The sequence below is a fragment of the Manacus candei genome, unplaced genomic scaffold (assembly GCF_025592945.1).
Source record: "Manacus candei isolate 608988 ecotype Guabito, Panama unplaced genomic scaffold, ASM2559294v1 h1tg000002l, whole genome shotgun sequence".
In the NCBI taxonomy this organism is placed as follows: domain Eukaryota; kingdom Metazoa; phylum Chordata; class Aves; order Passeriformes; family Pipridae; genus Manacus; species Manacus candei.
This window is the reverse complement of record NW_026138050.1, coordinates 1,513,489-1,540,154: the sequence shown is the minus strand read 5'-3', so window position 1 is coordinate 1,540,154 and position 26,666 is coordinate 1,513,489. Positions and strand designations below refer to the sequence as shown.

Genomic DNA, 26,666 nt, shown 5'->3' with positions numbered 1-26,666 from the left:
GAGGAAACCACATGTCAACATTCCCAGAGCCCGCCTGTCAGGCAGCTCGTTAGGGAACGCTGCAGACCCACACTGACATTTGGAGTTCTTATCCCTTAGAAAAACAAAACCTCCCCCCAAAGCCTGTTCAAAGTGCAAAGGTACGAGACCCGAGCGAAACGGGACTGGATCACGACACTTTCCCTTAAGAAAATGAACACTAGAGGTCTATCTAACAACTTGTCCCAGAAATACATATCCCTGGAATAAAATATTACAGACCTCTGCACACTCTACACCTCTAACTACATCCAGACCCACGGGCTTGGCAACGTGCTTCGTGTCTAACAAGGGTTTCTTCTATTTTTTTGGAATTTGTTCTTGTCTTGCTCCACATTAGTATTTCCTTTCTGGAGCTTGTCCATTTGATTACTGTCCTGATCCACGGGGCTCACTCGTGCACTGAACTACCCAGTCATGGAATGAAGGGGAAATGGGCATTTGCATGTGCTGGAGGCCAAATGTGCCCCTGCTGGAGCTCTGCTGCAGCCAGGACAGTTCCATTAAGGGTTCCATTGAGGGCAGGAGCAGAGGGAAACCCCTCCAGCTCAGGATCCCATATCTTGTGGATAAATCATGGAATGGTTTGGGTTGGAAGGGATCTTAAAGATCATCTATTTACAAACCTCCCAGGGAAACCTTCTACTAGACCAATCCTAGACCAACTTTCTATCCATCAAATCTGGCCTTGGACACTTCCAGGGACGGGGCAGCCACAAATCCATGGTTTCAAAGAGGCAGCAGGGAACTGGGCTGGGATACAAGTGATGGGTTTGTGACTTCCAGCCTCCAAGACTGATTCCCTTCCAAACTGTCTCCCAGCTAATAGCAACAGGGTGACTTTGTTACCTGCACCTCACACTTTCCTCATTGCATCTTCCACACTCAGACTCTGGAGGATCTCACTATAAATTCCCACAGAGTATTTATGCATAACACAAAACAGTATTTGATTGAGATTTTTAGCTTTATCACTCTTAAAATGATAAAGTCTTCCAATTTCTGTGAGTTTGTTCCTTCCCCTTCCCTGCTCTTAACACTAGAAATAAGACAGAGCCCTGCCAGCCTGTTTCAATCTCCCCATTGCCACCTTCTCCAGCAAATCCCCAGGTCCCCTTTTGAAGGCTCCCATCTCAGCCAGACTCAGTGGAGACGTGGAAGGAGCACAGAGGGAAAGCCAAAAGGGAAACTTGAGGCAAAAGTCAAGTCAGATGAAAGCGCAGCTCGGGCAAAGAGGGTGGGTAAGCACAGAATTTCTCCCCGGGAGTCACCGGGACAGCTCGTGTGCTTCTCCCTGAGCACATGTGCAGGGCTGTGCTGAACCCAGGCCAAGTGCAGCGCTCTGGGAGTGCGGGCCGGATCCTGTAGCACCGAGCCCCGTCGCTGACTAACATTTATTCACAGTCGCGGGCTCTGCAGAGGGGCTGCCAAGCCCTGGCCCCGGAGGAGTTTTCGTGAGCGAGCAGCCAGAGCACAGCTCCATATGGCAGCGCCGGCTCCTCACTCAGCAGCTCTCCCGCTGCCAGCTCCGCGGTGGAAACGGCCCCGCGCAGCAGAAATGTTCCAGCTCAACCTTCGGGCTGCAATTACCTTGAAAAAACTGCCAGATGAATTCCTGAAAATTCTTCCCGGGAGTTTCTTGCTGCCTGTATGACCAGGGTGGTCGTGGCTGCGGCAGCAAAGCTCCCCCAAGGCAGCACCCAAGCCATTCCCAGGTGAAGGTGTCTCCTAAAGGGTGTCCAGCCTTAGTGTCCAGCTCCTCAGAGCACTGGCACATCCCAAGGCTGCCACAGAGGCAATGGAGTAGCAGGAAAAGCCTCTTACGCTCCTCTTCAGGCAACCTGGCCCTAGCACAGAGTTTAAGCTTGTGCAGGGACACATCCCTGAACCCTTCCCAGATAATGCAGACACAGGACAGATTTAGGAAGGGTATAAGCATGGCTAGGACAGCAATGGATGCCTTGTGCCACTGTGCAGCTGTTGTGCATTAACAGCCTCTCTTCGAGACAGTCAAAATTGGGCAGAGCTGACCAGGAAACCTCCCTTCTCAGAGCTCTTGATGCCTCACCTCAGTAGTTTTTCTTCCATCAAAATGCACAAGGGAAGATTCAATCCCTCAGTCACAAGGGCTGCCCTTCCCAGTGCCACCATTCATCCCCACACACCTGGGACTGGTGCCACCAAAGGGTGGGTGCACCCAGAGGCTCTTCCCAAGGGCTGACAGCAGCAACCACAGCAAGCAAACCCTTGCTACAGCAGAGACACTGTGCAGGACCCCTGCCAGCCCCAGTGCCAGCTATGCCAACCACAAGGACCCTCCAGAGACCCTGCCTGAGCCCCTCAGCACCACAGGGATCCTGCAGCAGAGGGAGCAACTGCCCACCCAGGGACCCACAGACATCTCACATTCTCTCCATCCATCACCACCCCCTCTTCCAAGGGGTCCCACACGCAATTAGTGACAGAGCTGACACTTTGCAAAGGTCCCCAAAGGCCAAGCAGAGCACTTAGAAGATCTGCCCAAGGACAGGCAGGAGTTGATGGGGAGTGTGGCCATCCCACACCTCACCACCACCAGCTGTTCCCACCATCTCCAGCAGAGCCCTCAGTGCCATCACCCTCCTTGCAGGGCCTGGGCATGTGGCAATGCCAGCAGTGACACCAGAGGGGTGAAAGCCACAGCAGCACCTGAAGTGATGTGGGCTTAACCCTGGCAGGACCAGACTCAGCCCAGGTTTGCAGGGAGCCCAGTTCAGGCTTATGGAGCCCTTCAGCCTCCTGCAGCCTCAGCCCTGCCATGGCACGTGCACTTCCTGCCAAATCAATAGCTGCATCTTCCTGGTAAGTAATTGTGTCAGTGGGATGTTAATGGTGCACAGTGCTCGTGGTGTCAAGGCTTTTTTTCCTTTTTTTTTTTTTTTTTTTTCAAACGAAGCAAAGTCATTCATTTTCCTCCCCCTTCCCCCTGCAAGCCTTCCCAAATGCGCAAAATGGGCTCCAGACCCACCTCCTACAAGGAAATGAGAACCAGCCCCGGAGGATCACCCAGCAAGAAGCCTCTGTTCGGAGATCTGACGCCTCTTCAAAGCCGGGGGAGCAAATGTGCTCCTACCTCCTCTGATTTATGAGGAACGGCTGCGTCAGCGGTGGGGGAAACACTTCAACACTGCCAGGGGGAAGGGACAGAGCCCTCGCTGCCTGTGCTGAACAGCCCTGCTCTTACGAGAGTTTGTTTTCATATCATTAGGTCTATATTGCATTTTGAAGGAAAACAAACAACCTGGAGAGTGCAGCACACGCTGCTGGATGATTTGCTCACTAGGAAAATAAACCCCAGAGCGGCACCGCCGGGACCGGCCGATGCCAGGCAGGATGTGCCAAGGGGGGCTCTTGAGCTGCTCGTGCCAGCCTGGGACTGTGTCCCCACGTGTGAGGGGACAGGGGGAAAGCAGGTGGCTTGCCTGTGCTGGTGGGACACAGCCCATAGCACCTCAGCTGGAGGCAGGAGCAGAGCCAGAGCCACGGGCAGGCAAACCCACACGCTGGGAGAGGCAGGGGCAGGGCTCGATTCAGTGAGGGGCACAGCCCAGGAGCCTTGTTTGCTTCCTCGCCGAGTTGAAAAATCCTGGGTGTAAATTTACATCTGTTTGGTTTTAATTTCTGCTCGTGTCCCAGGGTTATTTATGCTTTTGAAATACAGCAGTAGGCACGTGTGTGGTGTTGTGTTCATGAAATACAGCCCCCTGCCCATGGTGCTTATCGATCAGCGCAGTAAATAATTCCAGCAAGCACAACTCACCCGAGAGAGCAGGGGACCTGGACGAAGGCTGCCCATCTGCCAGGGCCCCCCCAGGGCTGCCAGGGCTGCGCAGGGCTGACAGAGTCACTCCTGAAATGCTCTTTTCCATCTGAAATGAAGCCAAGAGAGCCAGTACAGCTCCCCGGTGGGTCCTGGTGGCAGCTGTGGCCTGAGCTGGCACAAGGTTCCCAGCCAGGATGGCCAGTGCTGCAGGGACATCCCTAGGGACATGGTTTGCAGCCCTGTGCCCACCTTGGGATGCTCCCAGTTCATGCCTGAAGGGCAGTGACCACCAAAAAGCAACTGCTCGACTGCATCCAAGCTGGAGCAGAGGCACCCAAGAGACACAGCCACACTGGGAACCAGATCCCCACAGCACCACACTCCAGGACAGCCAAAGAGCCACTACTTGGAATAAAAGCTTTCTGCAGGGACCTTTTCTGGTTTGATTTGACCATGGCTGAGGAGGTGGCAGCAATACTAACAGCCCTATCTAAGCAGTTTCTCAATTAGCATCGGTAATGTCTGCGGAATGCCTGAATTCTTGCATTTTTTCCAGGGAAAAGGACACAGGGGGTTCTACATGATGCTGTCCATACAGAACTGGTAATTCCCTGGAAGCCCTCCTTGTCCTGCAGCAAATAGAGAGAGACCTGGGAAAGCCAAGCACAAGGCTGGATAGATTTAGTGTTGCTACACTGGGACTCATTTATCTTTGCTCGGGTTGAACCCACACCGTCCTCAAGGACGGGAGCTTAACAAGCAGAATAGGAAGATCTGAAGCAGATCTTGACCTGATCTCAACCACACAGCTGTGCTGAACCAAACAACGTTGATTTATGTCAGCAAGAAGCCAATCTCTGCTCAAATCTGTGCCCTCTGCCACCAGCATTGCGGGAGCTGCCTGTCCACGGCGGGCAGAGCTCATCCCACCAACACAGCTCTCCCAGCAGCCCAGGGCAGAGCCAGGGTGGGACATCAACAGTCTGACTCCACCATGGGACATGCACACCAAGAGACTGCACCACTGACACGGCAGCCTGAGGAGCCTCAGAGTAAAACACAGACCCTCCTCTGGGGTTCCCAGGGCTGCCCATCCCTGCAGGATGCTGTGCCTGGTTTTAGGAGAGACCTCAGCACCACACAGTACCTATAAGACTGTCCCAAGGGGAACTCACAGGCAACTCCTCTTAGCTTTGCTGCCAAAATACCACTTCCTAGAGAGGATAACCTCACATCAAACATCTCTGCCATGAAACCAGTCTGGGAGAAGCTCTGCAATCAGGGACACCCACTGAGGCACAACAGCAGTGATGGGAGTGCTGCTGTAACACCCTCAGTGATACTGGGAGCCCTACTGAGCCCAGCTCAGCCCCAGCCCTGCTGAGCCCAGATCAGCTCAGGGCAGGGTTTCCAAGCAGGGTGGTGCCAGCCAAGCACAAAGGGTGCTTTCAGCAGCCCTGCTCAGTTTTACCCTTGGGCAATCATGATATCCCAGTGGCCTCTCACCAGGGGACAGCTCCTTCAATTTAGAGTCAGACACCCTGGAAACCCAGAATTCCCAACCTGGGATCCCCAAATCCAGGCAGCAGAAGGTGCCAGATAGCTCTGCCTCCAACCAAGCCCCAGATTTGCACCACTGCCTGCACACACTGAGGCCTTTTGCCTTCCCAGGGTCCCCCAAATATCCTCTCGCTCCACAGGCACAAGGAGAGAAGGCAGCAGACACCCCATCTCCCACACTGTCCTCCAGCTCAGCACCTGCTCCTTCCCACCACCAAGGAGCTGCCACACCTTCCACCTCCTGCAGAACACCCCAACTCACTTCCAGGGCTGGAGGCACAAGTTGCCACTGCTGGAGATGCCCCCCTGCACCTGGAACAAGCAGAGTGGGGGCATCAGCACCCCCCGTGCTCCAAAGCACCCCAAACCCCACAGACACCGAGCGGAGCCACTTCACCTTGGCTCGCTCCCCATGTAGGAGCTGGTTGCCAAGTCCAGACTTGGATCTAGCAACAGACTTTTGTGTTTTGGCTCATGGACCCTGAAAACAAGAGCTTTAATCACTGCTTGCTTTTATGCTCCAAGAGCCAAAATTGTCTTGTTAAATACAGTAAGTGATCAGTACTCGCAGCAAAGAACATTTCAATGACTGCTTGTATGGGTAATTATTCCAGGCTTGCCTCTCTTCCCCTCTTGAGAAAAACTACGGAATGTGGAAATTATTGCGAAGCCTCTCCGGACTTGGAACGTTTTCTGCCGGTTCCAGGCAGCGCTTCAGCCTGTGCCTTCAGCATTTTGTGCCTGGTTGTGCCCCATCCCACACGCCAAAGGGTGCTGGTCCCTGGGCAGGCTGCACCAGGATCCCATCCTGCACAGCCAGGTTCACCACTGGGCTTTACTCAGACAGGTCTAATTAACCCCAGGTTATTACTCAGACAGGTTTAATTGCCTGTCCTAAAGGTAACAGGAATCTCTGCCGTGCCAGCCTTGGGGTGAGCCTGTCCTCCCCTGCCTGAGCACATCAGCACCCTTCAGCCAAGCCCAGAAAACAGAGTTTAGGGGTTTTTTTTCCCCCCAATTTACCCCTGAGTGGCAGCTGTGGATCTATGCTTGGGCCCCCAGCTGTGCCATGGCCACAGGCAGGAACCTTTCTCTCCCAGCCCTCTCTAATATTCCACTATTAAAGTTGCCTTTTGGCTTTTATTATGATTTTTTCCAGAGATAAAAGAGCACTGTAGGAGCAGAGGGAGCCCCAACACCGACCATGTCACTGGAGCTGACAGTGAGCAGCCTCAAGCTGGGAGCACTGTGGCGAGGCCAGGGCACACAGAGGAAGAGGAGGAGGATGGTGCTCAGTGGTGCATCACTCAGCCCCAATTCTGAAGGGACCAGGAGAACAGACTGCACTGATATCTGCTCTGCTGGTCAGGGGATGCTTTTCTGGGAAAAAAAGGAATTTTCCCTTGGAGCAAAACACTCTCAGCCAGGTTTGCATCACCTTCTCTTGTGCAAATGAAGCTTGTCAGGAGATCTCAAGCATCAATAAATCCCCACAGGACCCCACAGCTCCCATCCCACTCCCACAGCCATGGGCAGCTCTGCTCTTACCTCCAAGGGGGATTTTGTACAGGGCAATTCTGACAGTGTTGCATGGGATGGAGGAAGAAAAGGTTCCAGGAGGATTTGGGGTGAGCAGATAAAGCTTAAACAGATGGGACAAGTAGTTTCAGCATAAACAGCTCTGTGCAGGTTTATGTGCACAGCAGAGTCTGTCCCCATCTGGCAGGTGGGAAATGCTGTCACTCTGGAGCTCATTCCTGCAGGTTTATTGCAGTAGGAGAAACGGGGCAGGTCCATCAGCTCCAATGGATACCTGGGTGCCCCACGGCACCTCCATCACCTCTGCCCCAGGGTCCCATGGCTGCCAGGCAGGAGCTGCTGTACTTTGGGAGCTTCCACCTCCTGTATTTGTCTCCAGACCTCCCCATGACCCAGCCACAGCCCCAGGGGTGGTTCCAGGCCCCAGTATCCCTCCAGGGCTGGAGCAGGCACTCCCAATCCAGCATTTGGGTGTGAGACCACACTGTCCCCTCCAGCACCCAGTGATGCCACCAGTGCATTTCCCCACCAGCTGCTCTGGGTGCTGCTTTAAAGATATTTGGGTGTCGCAACCAAACCAGAGAAAGGAGGGCAGAGGGCTCCCTGTGCCCTCCACCCCACTTTTCTCTGCCCCGTTTTCCAGGAGGGGTGGGGAACCCGTCACCCGCACACAGGGTTGGCAGGAAGGGAGTCATTCCTGAAGAACATTGCTTCTAAACCACTCCAATATGGCAAGGCAATGTTAACCAGCTGGGAAAGCTCTTTAAAGACCCTTAATTAAAGGCTGGCTGTTGCACAAGCCCCTTTCCCATCCCCACCAGAAGCCTTTCCCAGTTTCCTGCCCTCCATCCCTCGCACTTTCTTTCCCGCTGGCAGTGTGCTGGGGGGTGTCCTCCAGCAATGAGCCCCTGCCATCACATGGAAGTTTGAACTCACAGCAAAAGGGGAAAAAAGGGGAAAACTCCTCCCCTGTTGCCCTTCAGGCATAGCTGGAGCAGTAGCTGCCTGCATGGATGGCAGTGGTGGGGCAGAGCTGGCACAGCTGTGCCAGCCTGGCAATGGGAGCATCAGTTTAATCATCTGCACCAGCACTCACCAGCCACGGGAAACTGGGAGAAACGAGGCTGGATCAGCCCCTCCAGCACTATTTCTCCCCTCTAACACTGTCCCTCATGTCATGAGCTGTGGTATCCCTCAGTGCCCCACCACTCACCAGCCCCAAAGGCTCCAGCCACCTTCCTCCTCCTGCCTGCTCCGTGTGTCCATGGCCCCTGGAAAAGGAGCAGCAGCAGCACTACCCCATCCCACACATCTCCCTCTACCCCACACCAATGGAGGCTACAAGATTAGAGCCTGGAGCTCATCTCCTGCCAGGGGAGTGTGGCCAGAAAGGTATCAATTTATTCTTCCTAACAATATAAATTAGTTAAACAAGGCAACATATTACTGTTTCTAATCAAAGAAAAAATTTGGCATTCTCTCATGACGGCTGAGCACAACCACACTGCTCCATCCCAAACACCACACTGGCCCTGCAGCCCCCAAAAACAGCAGGAAGGATGCCCCACACCCCTGGCAGTGCCCCCCCCCTTACCAGACAGTGCCAGCTCCTGCTCCCCGAGCCAGGACAACCTCTGCATCCTCCAGAGCTTCACAATCCCCCCAGGATTTACCTCCCTCCCAGCTTTTATAGCCCCCAGGTGCCCCATGGCCCCGGCAGCACGAGCCTCACCTGGGGACTGTGGGGTGGGATGGATGCAGCCATACAGGGAACAGGGAATGGGGACAGATGGGCACTTTGAGGGAAGAGCATGGCTTTCCCTGTTGCAGGTTATAAACATTCCCAGAGCACATCGAGATGAAATGTGTAATTACAAATCAGCCCTGCTGCTCCTCATCTCCAGACCCACGCAAAAGCAGGGAAGTTTTAACTTCTTCCTTGTGGAGCTTTTTTTTTTTCCTGCCTATTTTTGTTCTTTCCCTTCTGTCCTCCTAAATTCAGTATGAAAGAAAAAGGAGTAAATAAAAATTTTGGAAAGCTCTTTCAGCCCTGGTCTTCCTGGCTTATGGAGCAGTTGGAATGGAGGGGGAGGCCCAGAGCACAGGAACCACAACACTTTGGATAGCTGGATTTTCAAAACAAAAATGGGGTTAGAAATGGAAACTTTGGTTAACTGAGACTGGGATGAAAGCTTCATTTCACACTTGGCTGCAAAGCTGGATCTCCATCACCCTCTTGCTCTGACATTTCCCCCATTTAACCTGGTGCTCCAGAGGCATTTTTCCAGCTCCATGAGCACAGGGGGTCTTGCCATCAACCCCTGAGCAAGCAGATGTGGGGACATCACTGCCCAGACTCTCTTCTGCCCCAGGAAACAGCACAGCTCAGCATCACCTTGTTACAACTTTATTTCCAGAGGTTTAGAGCAGGAAGATCCAGGGGGTTGAATGGGATGACCTTTAAGTTCCCTTCTGACCCAAACCATTCCAGAATTCTGTGACCCTGGGGAATGAAGCATCCCAGTGGAGAACACTGACTCCTTGAAGCCCCCGTGACACTGGGTGGACCCACACCAAGGACAGCATGAGTGGGACATGGGTGTTGTGACCAGCCTGCACTGAACCACTTCGGACACACATTGCTCTGCTGGAGTTCTTGAAAGCAACAGAAACGCCCCAAAACTGAGGTGGACACAAGCCTGAGGTGGACACAAACCTGAGGTGGACACAAGCCTGAGGTGGACACAAGCCTGTGCTTGGCTCTTCGGAGCCGGGAGATTTCATCCCCTTCCTGCCAAAGCTGCTTTTATTGTCTTGATCTAATGAAGTGCAGACTTCACCTGGACAGACCCATAAGTGGCTCCTCTCGGAGGCAATGAATAAAAATACTTGACCTCATGAGCTGCGGGGCAGCAATTAGTTTAAGCAGGGGGTTTGTGTAACACTTCAAAAGTCTTAATCCGTGCGGTCAGCCCTGGCACGGTATTTGCCAGAACCTATTGAGTAGTCTTAATGAGTCTGCAAAGCAAGCTTTCAATACATTTTGGGTCGCTTCAGATGCTTTAAATGGCATAGTCTATATGGTATTGTGCAGCTTTAGAAAGGGCCGGGCTTTAAAAAAGTATGGCTCCCTTTCACAGGGCAGACAGAAACCATCTTTCGAGCCGGGACCCTTAACGTTTTGCATATCAATATGGCTGGGGCTGAATGCAGTCACTGAGCTGAGAAATAGGATCACTATCAGCGTTTCCAGGCTTTCACAGGCACTTGGGAAACTTTAAAGCCCTTGGCGGAGAATAATTTGGTCGAATGTCGTGGCTGGAAACAAAACCTAAACAAGCAGAGCGCAGTCCATCACGGGGAGCTGCCAGCGCGGCTGACAAGGGGCTCCAGCCGCTCCGACATCCCACCCCGGCGGGGCGGGGGCCGGGCCACCGCCGTCCTGGGGGGACACGGCCAGGGGTCCCTGCGCTGGCCACGGGTGCCGAGCCCACCCCAGCATCGCTCAGAGGGCTCTGGGCCTTCAACCAGCACAAAAACAGTCCTGGTTTCATCTCTTCCCGCTGCTCTCTGACGATATCCCAGTTTACACCGGTCATAAAGCCCCCCCAGGCTCTGGCACAACACTGGTGACATCTGCATTGGTCCCTGGTGCCCCTGACACCTTTAGGGATTGTCACCACCATGCCCCGTTCCCCACAAACAGGCCACTGTTTGCATTTAACTCTGACATTCCATTAAGCCCATCCCTGCACGTGTCGCTCATCCTGGGGCTGAACAGGAACGTGTTCAACCTCAGCTCCAGCCCGGAGCATTGGGACAGAAAACACCGTCACCTCCACGGGCACAACGGAGGTGCCAGCTGGGAAATGGGAGCTGTGGGGAATAGAGCACTATGTGTGGGTGTAACTCCACCCTGGAGGTGGGAAGAAAGGGGCTGGGGGTGGTTGTGCATCCCAGGAGAAACGGGACCTGCCGCCTCCATCACCCCGGGCAGCAGCAGCCAGGAGGGGAGGCACCTTGGCAGGATGGGCAGCTTTGGGATGCTGCACAATGGAAGGAGCCACAGCCAAAGCATATTTGCAAACAATGCAGGGCCTGAGGGCCCTTCAAAACACATAATTAGCTCATTAAAGAGACAAATACAAGTCACTAATAAGATATTAGAGGTTAATTAAATGTTTTCCCCATCTTTAATTAAGGGAAAACTAGTTAGTACAGATTCAACTAATTTCTGCAGCCTCCTGTGATGACCCTCGATGGCTGCAGATTTAGAAATCTATTGAGATTATTGAGCTGACAGGGCAGAGTTTGGGGATTTTGTCTGCTCTGCTTGGGAATTAGGGGGAGGCAGGAATTTTCATCCTAAGGGTCAGAAATGCTCTGCTCTCTCAGCTGGGTTACTCAAGGGACATAGGAAAGGATGTGATACACAACTCCCTCTCCCTAACCCCGACCAGGCATTTATTCAAAATTACTGCTGTTAATTGTTTTCTTAACTAGGCAGTTCCTACAGACCATATTCCATCTGCAAAACACCTCCCGTGCTCAGGGGCTGCTGCTCGAGGGCCTCACCCACCACCCCTGGGCCCTCAGTGCCTGTGTCAGCACTGGAATTTGCTTTAGCAAAAACCCACTGGTCGCCCACCCCAGAGTCCAGCTGGTTTCCAAAGGTTTTATTATGGATGGTGGATCCACCATCCACCCCCCCACACACACACGGAGCCCCATCCACACACCCACACGTCCCCCTCGCCACCCGGACAGTCCCGGTCAATACAGATCAGCAAGATTTATATGGAAGAATATTTAATCTGGTCAGGGCGGGGAGAGGGGCCATCTGTGGTTTTATTTCTTAAATATTTCTCTCTACTCCAGAAAAGTCCATTTCTTGCCAGAAAAGGTCCGATATAAATTAGAACGAAGGGAGGAGGTTGCTGGTGGGGCGGCCACGAGCATCCCTGGACCACGATGACCACGAGCATCCCTGGGCAACGACCATGAGCATTCCTGGATTGTGGCAGCCACGAGCATCCCTGGACCACAGTGACCACGAGCATCCCTGGACCACAATGACCACGAGCATCCCTGGACCCCGGCAGCCCGGAGCATCCCTGGATTGCAGTCCTGGCTCCAAACAGTGCTGAGCAGAGCAGATCCCAGCGTGGTGGAGTGCCCCGGGGGTGGCTCAGTCCCACCCAAAGTCCTGCCCTGTCATCTGGTAGAACTTCATGTTGAAGGGTCTGTAGAACTCGCGCAGGCGCTGCACCACCTGCGGGTCGATCCTGGGGTGGGGCCGCCCCTTGGACTTGCCCAGGCAGCGGGGTTTGCTGCCCTCGGGCTTCTTCAGGCAGGGGAAGCCCTTGGTCTCATTGAAGTAGAAATGTTTGTCCGTCACCACCCTCTGCAGGCCCAGGAAGTCCTGGACACGGCCCATCTCCCCCGCCGGGTCGCTGACGAGCCTCTCCCCGCTGACGAAGAGGAATTTGGAGAGGGGGAAGTACTGCAGCCAGTTGTCCAGGTGCTTGGCGTAGATCCCGATCCTCACCGCACTCCAGCTCGTGTCAATCAGTCCCGTGCTGGTGTTTTTGAAGGCCAGGGCCTGGAAGGAGGGGATGGAGGGGTTTTTGGAGAGGGTCTGTGTGTAGTCCGAGATGGCCCTGGTGACCGGGTTCCGCACCACCACGATCAGCTTCGTGTCCCGGGACATGTTGTAGATGCGCCGAGGGGCCTCCTTGGTGACAAAGTAGCTGGGGGTCTTCTCCATGGTGATCTGCCCCTCCAGAGTCCTTGGCATCAGGCTCCTGGGGAGACAGAGGGGCACGGTCAGGGCTCAAAGCACAGCTGCTCCGACCTGATGCCACGATGAGCAGGAACAAGCCCCAAAACCTGCCCAGAAATGCTCAGGGGCCTCCCAACAACAACCCCCTCTCTCCTTCCTCTGTCCTGCCAGCCAGGGACACCACCTTGTCACACCCCACTGGTCACCTCCTCATCTTCAAACTCCTTCCCAGGAGTCCCCATGTCCTGGTCTCTCCATTCTGCTCACCTCGTCTCAGTGTCCCCTTTGTCCCCTCCGGAGTCTGTCCCTGGGAAGGGACTCCCTGTCACTCTGCCCCACCAGCAGCACATCCAGGCTGTTGGTCCCCCTTGGAGGTTCCCCACAACCCCCTTCCCAATCCAAAAATCCCTTCCCAGGACACTCCAGGACCCGCTACACACGTTTTGGGCCGGGACTGGTTTTCCTCCCCAGCCTCCAGGCAAATTTCATGTCCTGGAGATGCTGACCCACCACATGGGACTGGAAAGAACAAAATCCCATCACGGGGTGATGCCCAAGCAGTAGCTGGGGATGGAGATGCCCCCAGGGCTCCCTCCTCCTCTGCCCCCAGCCAGCGAGCAGTTAAGGCCAGAAAAATACAGTTTCCTTCTAAAAAGAAAGGCAGGAAATCTCGGAGGGCCCAGCCATTGTGCTGGGGGAAATTCACTACCCTGATTGTTCCCTCGTGCACTTTAATGAGGCATTAATTACCAGAGAAATTACCCAGCCATGTCACCCTGTGTGACAGAACGGGTCCTCCCTGCCACCAGCACAGGCACCTGCCCCAGAGCTCTTCACATCCCCCTCTTCCACTTCCAAGAAAAATCACAGAATTCTGGAATGCTTTGGGGAGGGACCTTAAAGACCATCCAGTGCCACCCCCTGCCATGGGCAGGGACACCTTCCACTAGCCCAGGTTGCTCCAAGCCCCATCCAACCTGGCTTGGACACTTGCAGGGATGGGGCAGGCACAGCTTCCCTGGGATCCCCATCCCACTGCTCGGAGGGCTGTGCCCAGCAGGGAGCTGGGTCCCCACAGCAGTTGGGGACAGGGACAGGCCACGCTGCAGCCAAGGCTGTGCTGGGGGGAAGTCAGGGCTCTGCCCAGCAGCATCTGTTCCTTATGTAATGGGAAAAGCTTGAGGTTTCTGGGATTTTTTCCCCTGGACTCAGGAAAGAACACTTGATTAAAAGCACTTGTGAGTGATGCTGGGCCCCGCACAGCTCCCTCCCCCAGACAAGAGGCAAAAGCCACTTGTGGCTTTCCACCCCCTTTTATTTTGTAAATTTTTGCACAGTGCCAGTTTTTAGAGCCATTTCTTGTTCCCGGTGTCCTCTCCTGGCAGCACTCCCTTAGCACCAGTGGGATGCCCTTCCAGAGGTCCCTAAATCCTGGGGCAGCCGTGAGTCCCCGTCATTTCCAGCAGCTTTTCCCCATCACCCCAAATAGCAGCACTTACCAGAGAGGCTGACTGACAGAGTTCCTGCTGGGAAGCACCTTCCCAAACCAGGATCAGACCCTCACACCCACACCTGTCCCCTCCCTGCTGTGCCCATAACCAAGGAAAAACCAACGGCACAGCCCTGGACCCACTGGGAGCACAGCTCCACCCTGCCTGGGAGCACACCTCCTCCCTGCTGCCTGGCTCCCCTGCCAGCCAAGCATCCTCAGTCACATTCAGAAAGTGCCACAGGGTTTTCCAAGCTGCTTCCTGCAGCTTCTCCCGGCAACTTGCTGAGGCATCTCTGCAGCGCTTCCCCGGAGGCCACTGGGATTTCTGCACAGCACAACAGCTCCTTCCTCCTGCTCATCCACCCCAAACCCTCTCAGCAAACATGGGCTTAGGACCTAAACCAGTCCCTCTCCTCAGTGGGCAATAAAATGTTTATTATCAGCAGCAAACACTCAGGATGACATCCTGGAGAGTCCACACTAAGCCACAGCAGCGCTTTCCTCAGCCTGTGCTCCAAACCCTCCACCTCCCACTAGCCCAGGTTGCTCCAAGCCCTGTCCAACCTGGCCTTGGACACTTCCAGGGATGGGGCAGCCACAGCTGGAAAGCCTCTCTTACCCCCCTCTTCCTTCTTGCAGAGGGACAACAAGGGTCAAGCTGATCCCACAGTGCCAAGGCCATCCCTAAGGGGCCTGTGGGGCAGAGGGACGCCCAGAGCCCCCCAGGATCCCACTCACCCACACCCAGCAGTACCAGCACCTTCCCTGCCCCCATCCTGCTGACCCAGGGCTCCTCAGCTCCCGGGAGCTGCACCTACCTTAATTAACACCAACCACACCATCCAAGGCTTAATCACCATGTAATTAACAGAGAATATTTAATAAAAACCCACATCAGGGCAGCTCTGTTTGCACAGGCACCCCCAGAGCTGTGGCCCCTGTGCCTGTGCTGGGGTGCAGAGACCTTCACCCCCAAACTGCCCCCCAGCAGGGACAGCTGGGTCCCAACATCCCAGGATCCTGTCGGGAACAGGGGCCTCCAAGCATTTAATTGTGCAGCACCTCCTCTTCCTGAGCAGCTCAATCACCCCCAGCTACTTGGGCGATAATTACGCAATTTCACATTATCATTAACTCCCTAATACTTTCCCCTAAATTACCCCAGTTAATTATTGATAACCCCGCTCTCCCTCCAGATCTGGCTTAAACTGGCAAAGAGCAGAGCGGGCTTTGTTATGCCCCACTTTAATGCAAACATTGGAAACTTTAATTAAATTTGCAGTTAATTCTTACTGACCTTAAGAGAACACCAGGCAGTGCCTACAGGTACGTGACACTGCAGTGGGGGAGCCCCAGGCAGCCTTGGAAGGAGTTGGGATTTCAAGAGGAGACTGTGCCCAGGAGGAGGGATACAACCCTTTTAACCTTTCTATTAAGCTGATAAATTGTGATTTTTAATTAATAAAACGACTGGCATTTGAGAGGCATCAGAGATGGGATTTCCTACACGGAGATATTCAACACGTGAAATGTTTCCTCTGCTGAGGTAACATGCAGGAAGTTACAGCAGATAAAATGATGATAAAAATGCAGAAATGCATTAAATACTGATTAACAGCCGTGGCAGGCAGGGAATCAAAGCAGACTTCAAAAACCGGGCCGACATAACTTTCCAGAGTTAATTGGTTTGTGATTCCTCAACTCTGGGATGATTTTGTTGCAGAGGAAGGAGAACTCCCCCCAGCACAGAGCTGAGAGCCCAAGGGATGCACCCTCAGCAGCTCAACCTCACTGATAAATACCTCTGCAGCCCAAAGCATCCCTGAGTTATCACCCAGGGCAGCTTCATGAAGAAAATTAACTCTATCCCAGCCAAAACCAGGAGAGCAGGACAGGCCCTGCCTACAATTCATCCCCACTGAAAGGCCAGGCAGAACCTTAGCAGGGATACAGGTCCAGCCTGTGCTGGGAGCACAATGGGAAACCCCAAACCCCAGCTCAACCCCAGGGGTGATGGGGGCCATCACATCAGGGGGATGGGTACTACGGGCTCAGGGCTTACAGGTTCTATATTACCACCAAAAAGAGATAAAGGGGCAAAAAAACCCTCTTCTCTATTATTATTTTAAGAAAAATGAGCATTGACCAAAAAGCCCAGACAAAAGGAGTGAAAGGAGGGGATTTCTCCCGGGTGGGACATGGTTGAGAGCTTTCTGCAGGGCAAAGAAAGTGACTCTTTCAAGGCACTAAGATGGGCCATGGGACGACGTGGGGGACAAAACCCCCGGGCAGGGGACACCCCACGCTTCCAGAGGACCCCCTCCCTCCCAGGCAGGGTGACAGGGGCTCTGTGGGGGACAGAACCGTTTTTGTGTAAATGTAAAACAGTTTGGAACCGGGAGAGGGGGGACAAGGCTCGGGACAGATTTATCCTCTCCCAGCAGACACCCGGTACCACCCGGATCTGCATATGAATCACCCCCAGGCTTATCTCAGCCCCAGGGACAAGGCTGCCTTTGTGGCCCCACGGCAGCTATGAAGTTGTTAAACTGGAACCAGTTATGGAAACTCGGAGATATCGGCCTCTTCCTTCCAGGCAGCTCCAATTGCAGCACCTTTGCTGGGAAGAAAGGTGTGAGAGAGCAGGGAGGGGGATCGGATGTCGGGAGGGACACATCCAGCCCCAGATCCCTGCTCCCGGCTGCTGGGGGACATCCCAGATCCCCCATTCCCCAAACATAGTGGGGCTACGTGTGGGCAGCTTTGCTTACCCCCATCCCGGGCCACTCCATGACCTTCTCTTCCCAGAGGATGCTCCGGGGCATCTGTTGAACCTCTGCAGAGCTTGGAGGGCTGAGCTTGGAAGGCTGAACTGGGAAGGATGCACTGGGGAGGCTGAACTAGGAAGGATGCACTGGGAAGGATGCAGTGGGAAGGCTGAACTGGGAAGGATGCAGTGGGAAGGCTGAACTGGGAAGGATGCAGTGGGAAGGCTGAACTGGGAAGGATGCACTGGGAAGGCTGAACTGGGAAGGCTGAACTGGGAAGGATGCAGTGGGAAGGCTGAACTGGGAAGGATGCAGTGGGAAGGCTGAACTGGGAAGGATGTACTGGGAGGACTGAACTGGGAAGGCTGAGCTGGGAAGGATGCACTCACCAAGCCACCCGGGAGCAATTAGCCCATGTTCCTTTTTCCTCCTCATTACTGTGATATTCCCCCTCTCCTCCGAAGGGGCAGCGGGTCCTGCCAGTGCCCCCCAGCCCGCAGAGCCCCCCCGGCGTTCCCCATCCCCGAGCCGCCTCCATTATTTTTTGATTCTTTCACCAATTCAAAAATGTGCAAATGAGGCCGCGGCTTCCCAATCAGGCCTGGCCGGGAGCTAATTGGCTTTAAGCAGGGAAACCTGAATATGCTAATGACGGCAGTAACAAGCCCGTGATGCGCCTGGAAGGGGAGCCAAGCCCTGGGCTCCACCACGGGCTGACTGAGACACGTCAATTAACAACAAGGAAGATAATTTATTAATGCTCCTTTGCACCCCCCTGCCCTTTGCTCCTAATTACAGTTTGATACATGAAACACCGAGGAGGTTTGCCGGGTCCTGCTCCCAGCTGGAGCATCCCTGGGCAGCCCCCAGAGCCTCCTCCTGCCCCCCAGAAGCCCCTGTCCCCATTAAGCCATAGCCCAGGACCACGACTGGGGGGGCTCTCCAGAGGACCCCAGAGCTCTCCCACCACCAGACCGCGGGGACAGGGTCCCTGGGCTGGGGTTCAGGCAGATAAAGAGGCGCAGAGGAGGAGGAAAATGCGATGGACTGGGTGCTGCTGCCTGCCAGGGCTGTGCCCCACAGGGTCCAAGCCCCCACAAACCCTTCCCGAGGGGTTCCCTCCCCAGCTGGGCTGGAGGGGAGCAGCAGTGGGGGGTGTTGGGGGCTCTGGGAAGGGCCAGGAGCTGGGGAGTTTTGGTTTTGATGTAGCATCAAGATCTGGGAGATGAGGAGTGAAGGAAAGGGGAGAAGCTGGAGCCAACATTTGCATTTCTAATGGAGTGGCTGCTTTCACCGGTCACCCGACACCCAGCTATGAACCCCCACAAGGACCGGGGCCATGGGGGAAAACACATCTGCTTCGCCCACCTACAGAGTCCCCCAGACTTCTGTGTACCCCAATTCCCTGGCAGGAAGGGACAAAAATGGCTGTGCCCCCCCAGTCCCACAGTCCCCACACCAACCCCAGCTCCCACACACCCGGCACTTCCATCCCCATCCTGCCCACGTGTATGGCCAGAGGCTGCAATTAGGGGCAGCTCCAGGCCCTGAAGGTTTTTTCCTTGCATGGTTGTTCCAAAGGCTCTGGTGAATGCACATCACAGCCAGTGATTATGGAGAGCAGGAATCAGCCTTAACAAGGACACAGCGCCTTCCCTGCTCTGGAGCTACAGCTGTTTGGCCTCAGCATCCATGGGGGTCGAGACATGGGGTCCCTCCTCACTCCTCTCCAACATGGAGCTGATATGGGGTCACCCCCAAAATCTGAGCAGCTGAACTCCCCACTGACTGCTGGGTATCCCTCACAGTCTGCACCACTTGGATCCCCCCGTGCTTGTGCCAAAAGGGGTGACCCTGGACCAAAGCCCTGGGACTCCTGCTCCCTGATGGAGTCCCCACCCACAGCTACAGAAATGAGCACAGGGACCCCACAGTCCATGGAAGCATTTCCTACCCTGGAGCTCACCCAGAGATGGAACCACAGCAGGATGGTGCTGCCTCAGTGGCTGAAGGGGGATCTGAAGCAAACCCACCCCCCATGTTGAGCAGCATCTCCCTTGCAACAAGCACGGACTGAATAACCATCAGCAACAAACCAGCTGAACCCACTGCTTGGCTTGAAACAGGTGGGGAACAGAACAGCTCCACGAACCCCCAAAAACCCTTCAGAAAATGGGGGCTGCCCAAGCATGGTGGGGCACTGAATCCCCAAAAGCCCTTCAGGAAGCAGGGGCTGGCACGTGCCCAGCTCTGGTGGGACGCTGGACTGGGCTGGTGCACAGCAAGGGCAGGGATGCCGTGGGCACACACGGCCTCTCCACCCCCCTGGAATGAAGCAGGGCTGCATGGCAGCAATTAGAAATCCTCTTCTCTCGGCTGGCTCCCCAGTGTCCCTTTGATTCCCGTCCTGGGGGCGAGGGGACAGCCTGTGGCAGGTGTCTTGCCTGTGACCCGGGTCAATCGAGGGCTCTGATCTCCAAATGACCCTTCCCAGCAGTGCCTGTGTAGCCGCGCTCAAACAGCTTGCAGATGAAGGAGCAACAGACTGGAGATGATTTATTCAGGAATTAAAGGTTCAGTACCCCTTTTAAAGGCTGCACCTCGGCACTGTCAGCCTTCATTGCACACAATTAAAGGGGTTTGCTGCCCCGGCCCCCGCCCTCCTGCCTTCCAGGGGAAGGAAATCAAACAAAACCGGCCCCCCCGCCAAGCCCCGGCCCCGGGGGGGTGGAACTGTTGAAGGACTTGTGAACTCGGTGCAGGAGTGGCCCTGGGTTCCGGCCTGGGAAGCTGCTCCAGCTCCGTTCTCTGACAGGGAACAGCTCGGCTCTGCCTGGGATGGGGGATGCAGGCACTCGAGTCGGTCCCCACTCACAGGAAGGGGTGCTCAGGGCTGGAGTCCTCTTGGCCCCTGTGGCATCGATGCAAAGCCTGTTCCTGCAGCTGGGGCTTGGAGAAACACTCCTGGACCCCATCCCTTCTCCTGATCATCCTTCCTCCCGACCCCCTCCCCAGCTCAGCACCCCCAGGCTCGGAGCCGGGAAGGGTCACCTGTGACCTCACACCAGCAGGACTCAAACACAGCCTGGAATTTCCCTCTCACACCTGAGAGGGGAGATAAGGATAAAACCTGCCATCGTCCCGATTATTTTCTCCCCTTCCAAGCTGTGGGAAGTGTGGTGGTTGAGGGGGGGAGCGGCGCTGGCGGGCGCGAGCAGCAGGAATTCAATGAAAAGCTTCCTTCCTCTTAGGAAAAGAAAGGGAAGGAATCGGCTGGCAGCGGCGCTGTGATAATCCCTTTCCAAGGCAGTAAATTTTCCTGCAGCTCCCCCGGAAAGTAATCCGGCGGATTATTGCACCTTTCAGCACCAGCAGCCTTTAAACAACGCTCTGCCCTCCCCAGGCATCTTGTGCTTTCTGACCTGACCTGCTGTCTGAGCGCGGGCAAACACAAATCACCCTCTCCCGCACCCACACACGGGGGATAGATTTTATCCCCCTGGTAACTGGGATCCTTTGGCGCTCCAATAAATAAGGAAAAATTGCTCTTAGGGGCTGTGCAGCTCAGGCTGGGGAGGGGAGGGGACCCCACAACCCTGACCTGATGGGTGTGACACGATGAACGCACACTTAAGACAATTCCAGCTATTTTTTTATGGACCAGTTGTCCCCAGTCTCAATGCTCCAAGCAAGCTGTTCAGATGCAAAATCTTTTGCTGTTAAATAAACATAGAAAAAAAAAATCCCTGAGACCACTCTTAAGTATGTCTAAAGTCTTTGTTTTCAATTACAAATAAAACCCCACACATATTGGTTTTCACTAAATTATTCCCTGCAGCAATGGGCTGGTTGTTCCCTGTTTCCCACCTAGATGGAGGAAAGCACAGGAAGGGCATAAAAAGGTCACAAAAATCACTTTTTTTTTGCAGCTTCAAAGTTACATGGGCAGAAGAAATGAAAATTCTTCCACTTCCTGATGCTTGATTGAGCAAAAGGAAAAGGAAGGGCCTTTAAAACTCACCCAGTGCCACCCCCTGCCATGGGCAGGGACACCTTCCATTATCCCAGGTTGCTCCAAGCCCCGTCCAACCTGGCCTTGGACACTTCCAGGGATCCAGGGGCAGCCACAGCTTCTCTGGGCAGCCTGTGCCAGGGCCTGCCCACCCTCCCAGGGAAGAATTTCTTCCCAATATCCCATCTGACCCTGCCCCCTGGCAGTGGGAAGCCATTCCCCTTGTGCTGTCACTACCATTCCAAGTGCATCCATCCTCTCGCTGCCACGTCCTGGGGGACAGTGGCTGCAGGCAGCCCCAGCCCACGAGCAGTGCTGGCCTGAGCCGCCAGCTCCCAGCTAATTAGCTCAGACCAATTAACGAGGGCACGGTGCAGGTGGCAGGACCCGCCCCACCCTCCGCAGTGCCGGGTCCCTGGGAGCCCTCCCTGCCCCGATCCCGGGGTGCAGGAGAGGGGCACCCCCAGCAGCCCTGCCCACCCTGCCAGCCCTGCCCACCCTGCAAGCCCTGCCGACCCCGGGGAAGGCACCGGGACAGGAGCCCACGTTGGACACCCCGGTCCCGATCCCGCCGCAGGTGCAGGAGCAGCGGGAGCGAGGGAGGAAGAAAGGAGGAATCCACACATGTCTGCCAGAGCGAGACCTTCCCGCTGGCCGGGGACTGGCAGCTGCTTTGATTTGATTAACAGATGCTGACGAGGCATCGAGACAAGTCCCCAGAGCCATGAATAATTTCAGGGTATTTGTGTTTATTTGATCTCAGTATGGGGCTGGCCCAGCCCGGCCCGACCCTCGCAGAGCGCTGGGGAAGGGGCTGCCGGGCTCTCCAGATGGCCATTCCAAGGCCACCATGGGCAGGGCTGGCTGTCCCTTCCAGTCTGTGCCCTGGAGAGCCCTTCATCCCACTCCTCACCCTCCTCCTGCACAGCCATCCCTCCAGGTAAGGGGGTGATGGGGCCCCCCAACAGCTTTCAGGGAATAGAGAAGGTCCCCCCAGCCTCGTGATTTTTAACGTAACTCATTCCAACATTTTCAAGCCACAGTTTCTTCTCTCTTAACTCGGCAAAAATGCGTACTTTGAACTCCCTGGTTCCTGGGTCAGAGCTGGGATTCAAACCTATGTGCCAGGGCCACCAGGTCCTGCTGGAATCACCAAGGCTCAGATGGAGGTTGGAAAGGAATTCCTCAAGGTTGGATGTAATGACTTAGAAATCAAAGACCCTCTGAGTGTGGGGTGAGCCCATCCCCTGCCATCAGAGCAACATCTCTCCAGGGGGGATCCAGGGGGGATCCACTGCCTACATCTCATGGAGGCTTCTGCAAAAATGCTTTCCCAGCCTGGCTCTCCCCTGCTGAACAAGCACCGAGTCCTGCTCGAAGCTTCAGCCTCAAACCAGCCGCGAGTGGTTCTGAAACACATCCAAAAGGGTCTCATTTCTACCTAAGAAAACATAAATCAGTCCCCACTCGTGAGCTGGAGCCAGGGCTGAGGTCAGCAGAGGGGCTGTGGGGATCCACCAGCACCTTTTCCAGTGATGGTTTTAAGCTCTCTTGGCCAGATCCACAAAGGAATTTGGGATCACGAAGTTCACCAAGATCACTGGTGACTGCAATCCTCAATGCCCCTGTGGGGGGGTCCCCCTCACCGCCCCAACCCCCTGAGGGAGGAGAACTGAGCTGGTGCCTCACTCCTCTCCTCCTCCAGCCTCCATCCCCTCCTGCTGGGAGCATCCCCTTGTCTGGGGACACCCTGTGCCCCCAGCACCAAACCCCTCCAGCACTGGACACCCATCCCAGCAGCAGGGTGTGGGCAGGAGGTGCCCTGGAGGGGACAGGAGGGGGGACAGAGCCAGCAGTGCCCCTCCTGCCCTCTCCACATGGTGCTGGACCAGCCCAGCTCTGTCTGAGCCAGCAGCAGCTTCAGGAATGAGCCCAAAGCAGGGCCAGAGCTGCAGGGTTTGGTCCCAGGGAGGAAAAGCACCATTTTGGTGCAATTACCTGAGTTTAGACAAACCTCCACGGGTGCCTGGGCCGGGCTCAGGGGTTGGCAGAGGAGCAGCAGCATCTGCAGCACCAGCTCTTGGCTGGGGCACCGGCACCCTCGGTGGGCTGGGGCAGGGAGCAGGTGTGGGGCAGGGGGAGGACAGGAGGGAGGGTGGAGTCAGGGGGAGGACAGGAGGGAGGATGGGGGGCAGCGATTCCACAGCTGCCCATGGGCAGGAGGGGCAGAAATGTGCTGAGGCAGCAATGCCACGATGGCAGAGCCCTGGTCCCCAGCCAGGGAGGATCCAGGCATTCCCACTTTCCCAATAATGCCTTTGACAGCTCGGGCAGGTGATGGCAGAGCTGCTGCTGCCTGGCCCTGGCAAGAACCTGATGGCCTGGAACAGCCAACAGCTCTGCAGAGCCCCAGGTTGCCCCTGGGCTGATCCATCTGAAGGTGACGGTTACTCCCAACCCCTCGAGAGGTCACCTGCAAGGATGAGGGATGGAGCCAGGCCTGCCCAGCCCTCCTCACCACCACCTTCCCAGGCTGAGCAGGGCAAAGGAGCCATAACCACCTCAAAGGAGAGAGGTTTCACCCTGTGGTGGGAGAGTAAAGCCTGGAAGGTGCCCAAAACCATCCCCTTGTCCTCCCTCCCGGAGGGGAGGTTCCAACAGATCCATCAGCCAGGTCCCTGCATCTGCCACAGGTCAGAGCCTCCTCCTCAGTTTTGGGGACTCCCAGGGAAGAGTTCAGCCTAAAACCCCCTTGTCCTGGTCCCCATCTCCTCCCCTGGCTGTTCTGTCCCACCGAGCAGGTTCTGGCTCTCCACAAACACGCCCTCCGTGTGTCCCAGCTCACGGTGGCTCCGAGCTGGAGCAGCTCATCTGTCCCTCCACCACCCACAAAAACCCAGGAAAGGGTTTGTTTGGTGTTTGTCTCGGGTCAGATGCTGCCATGCTGCTCTTGTTGGGATGAAAAATACATCCAGTTTTCCACAGAAACAACAAAGATTCCCCATCTGTGTCAAATTTGTAATCCAGCCTGGGGGAAGATGGGAAACAAATTTAGCTCTTTTTTCTTTTTTTCCTATCAGCAAAAGCCTCATTTCCTGGCGAGGAGCTTCGCCCTGGAGCTGGGAAGGGATGGGAGCCACCATCCCTTGCACAGCCCAGGCTGCCTGTGCCATCCCATCCCGTGGCATCCACCGGGACACCGGCAGGAGCCGGGTCAGGGGGAAGTGGGAGAGGAGCCCCGACATGGAGCAGCTGCCAAATGGTTCTTCTCCCCAACAACCTGCTCAGCCACTTCCATCTGTGTGAGGGGCTCCCCTGCCCAGCCTGCAGCCCATCACATGGGACCTCATCACTGTTTCCTCCACAGATAAGGGAGAAGCCTCAGAAATCCAGCCAGGCTTGGCCAGGAAGGCTCAGGGATGCTGGGAATGCTGCTGGGAATGCTGCTGGGAGCCCAGTGGGGCGGCAGCTCAGCCTCCTCCCCTCACACTGAGGCTCAGCTGGTCCCCAGGCGAAGGAAATCCCCCACTGAGGAGGGGGACAGGGGTGGATTGTGCTCTTTGCTGCAAAAAAAAGGAGAGCTCTTTCTCCAGCCCCTCAGAAAGGGACTGTGGAGACATTGGGAAGGCTCAGAAATGTCCCAGGCCAGGTTGGATGAGGCTTGGAGCAACCTGGAGCTAGTGGAAAGTGTCCCTGCCCATGGCAAAGGGTTAGACTGGATGGTCTTCGAGGTCCATTTCAGCCCAGACCAGTCTGGGATTCCATGATATGGAGGTTTCTCCAGCTTCCTGAGCCATGGGCAGCTCCCAGCTCCCTGTCACCAGCACTGGGGATGGAGGTTCCATCCACCCAGGGTCTCTCACCCTGGCGTTATTGCTCCCTTCCTCCCTCCCTCTCTCCAGCAGGAACAACTGGGAATTCTCTAACAAAACATTTCTTCACTGGAAAAGCATTGGTTTGTGGCAGTCGGAGCTGTTTGTGGGAAAGAACTGGATTTTGACTATTTTTAGCCTGGTTTCCTAAGGAAATGTGGCTTAAGCAATCACACGGTCTGTCTGCCCATCTTCCCCCAGCCAGGCTGATCCCACCGGCCGATTCCAGCCGGATTTGAGGCAGGACGAGGATCAAAAATAGGAAGTTTGCACATTTCCATGAAAAGCTGCAGCTGAGTGGTGGGCAGGACCCCCAACCACCATCCACAGCTCAGGGGAAGGCAACTCCAGCACAGCCCAGAACCAGCAGCCCCCCCACACCAGCCCCATCCACAGCAGTCCCACCAGGAGTTCCTTTGCTGGGCTTCAGCTCCCCTGCTCCTGCTCAGAACCAGGGATCTGGGTGGGAAGAGAAACAACACACCCTTTGCACCTCAATCTCCTTTGGAGAAGCTGTAAAAACTTCAATACCCTTCCCATGAAGCAGCCCCCCAGGCAGCCCCCATTTGGGGGTGTCCCTGTCCCCCATCCCAGGCAGAGCCATTCTGCCAAGCAGGAGAATCCTCCCTGGAGCCAAGGGCTGGACTCTGCCAGGCCTTGGGCATCAGACATCCATCAGAAGGGTCACAGTGCTGACCCCACATCCCAGGGGAGTGCCAGTCTCCAGGGACAGCCCTGCTGGTTTGTCCCCAAACTGCCTTTTTCATAAGGAAAAAAACGAGCACGTCCCAGCCTCCTGGTGTTAGTGTGTCTCACTGCCACAGCTGCTCTTCCTGATGGGAAAGATATGATGGGACTGGGCAAATCCACATTCCCATGGGCTCCTCACTACCCCAGAGCCCAGCACGGGACCACGTGGGCACTCACTGACCCGCTCAGACAGCACTGGGAGCAGTTTGGTGTTCCTGGGGGAGAGGGAAACCAGCAATTGCAGCAGCCTGCAGTTTGAATCCATTCCCCATCTCCTGCAGCATCACCCCATTCCCATCCTTGCCCAGACACGTCAATACCTGAGTGGTGATGGATGAGCAGAGGGATGATGGATGGGACCTGCAGCCTGACAGGCAGATCGATCCCTGGATCCCTGGACAGCCAGCTTGGGACTCAGGGAGCCAAGCCCAGAGCAGGGCTGTGACCAGCATGAAAGGCTGGAATAGGAAAATTTCTTCCCCAAAAGGGCTGTCCAGCCCTGGCACAGCTGCCCAGGGCAGTGAGGGAGTCACCACCCTGGAGGGATTTAAAAGCCCTGTGGATGTGACACTTGGGGACATGGGTTGGTGGTGGCTTTGGCAGTGCTGGGGGATGGTTGGACTCGACAGTGGCAGGACCCAGGGAGCCAAGGCAGCGACCAAACAGGGCTCTCTGTGTGGCCCTGGGATGTGGGAGGGGGATCTCCCCAGCCCACGGTCCCGGTAGCTGCTGCAGGACCACAATTTTCTCTTTTTTCCCCTTTTTGAATGCGGTGGAGGGAAGATCCGGGGCTGTGTGGAGCACAGGGAGCGGCGGGGGCCAGGAGGCGTTCCTGCCACCGGCACCTCCGGCTGCTCTGGAGAGCGGGGAGGACACTGGGACCTTGTTTGCTGCTGGACTCACGCAGGGTGGGATGTCAGGGGCTGGCAGGAGAGTTGCCAAACTCCCCCCCCCCCTGCTGGTGACAGGCTCTGGGGTGCCAGCACGGCCCCCCCACCCGTGGGACACCTTCCTGCAGTGTCCTTGTCCTCATCCCTGCAGCTGGTGAGG

General features: G+C 55.6%; 1 protein-coding gene across 1 annotated transcript in view; it reads right to left on the bottom strand.

The window, feature by feature from the left end:
* Positions 1-11,714: 11,714 nt before the first annotated feature.
* HS3ST6 (heparan sulfate-glucosamine 3-sulfotransferase 6) overlaps positions 11,715-26,666 on the bottom strand; it is a 30,937-nt gene continuing 15,985 nt past the window's right edge. Inside the window, exon 2 of the mRNA XM_051778899.1 lies at positions 11,715-12,744. Coding sequence (XP_051634859.1) covers positions 12,129-12,744 — 616 coding nt within the window. The 3' untranslated portion in view covers positions 11,715-12,128. The remainder of the gene's footprint in view (positions 12,745-26,666) is intronic.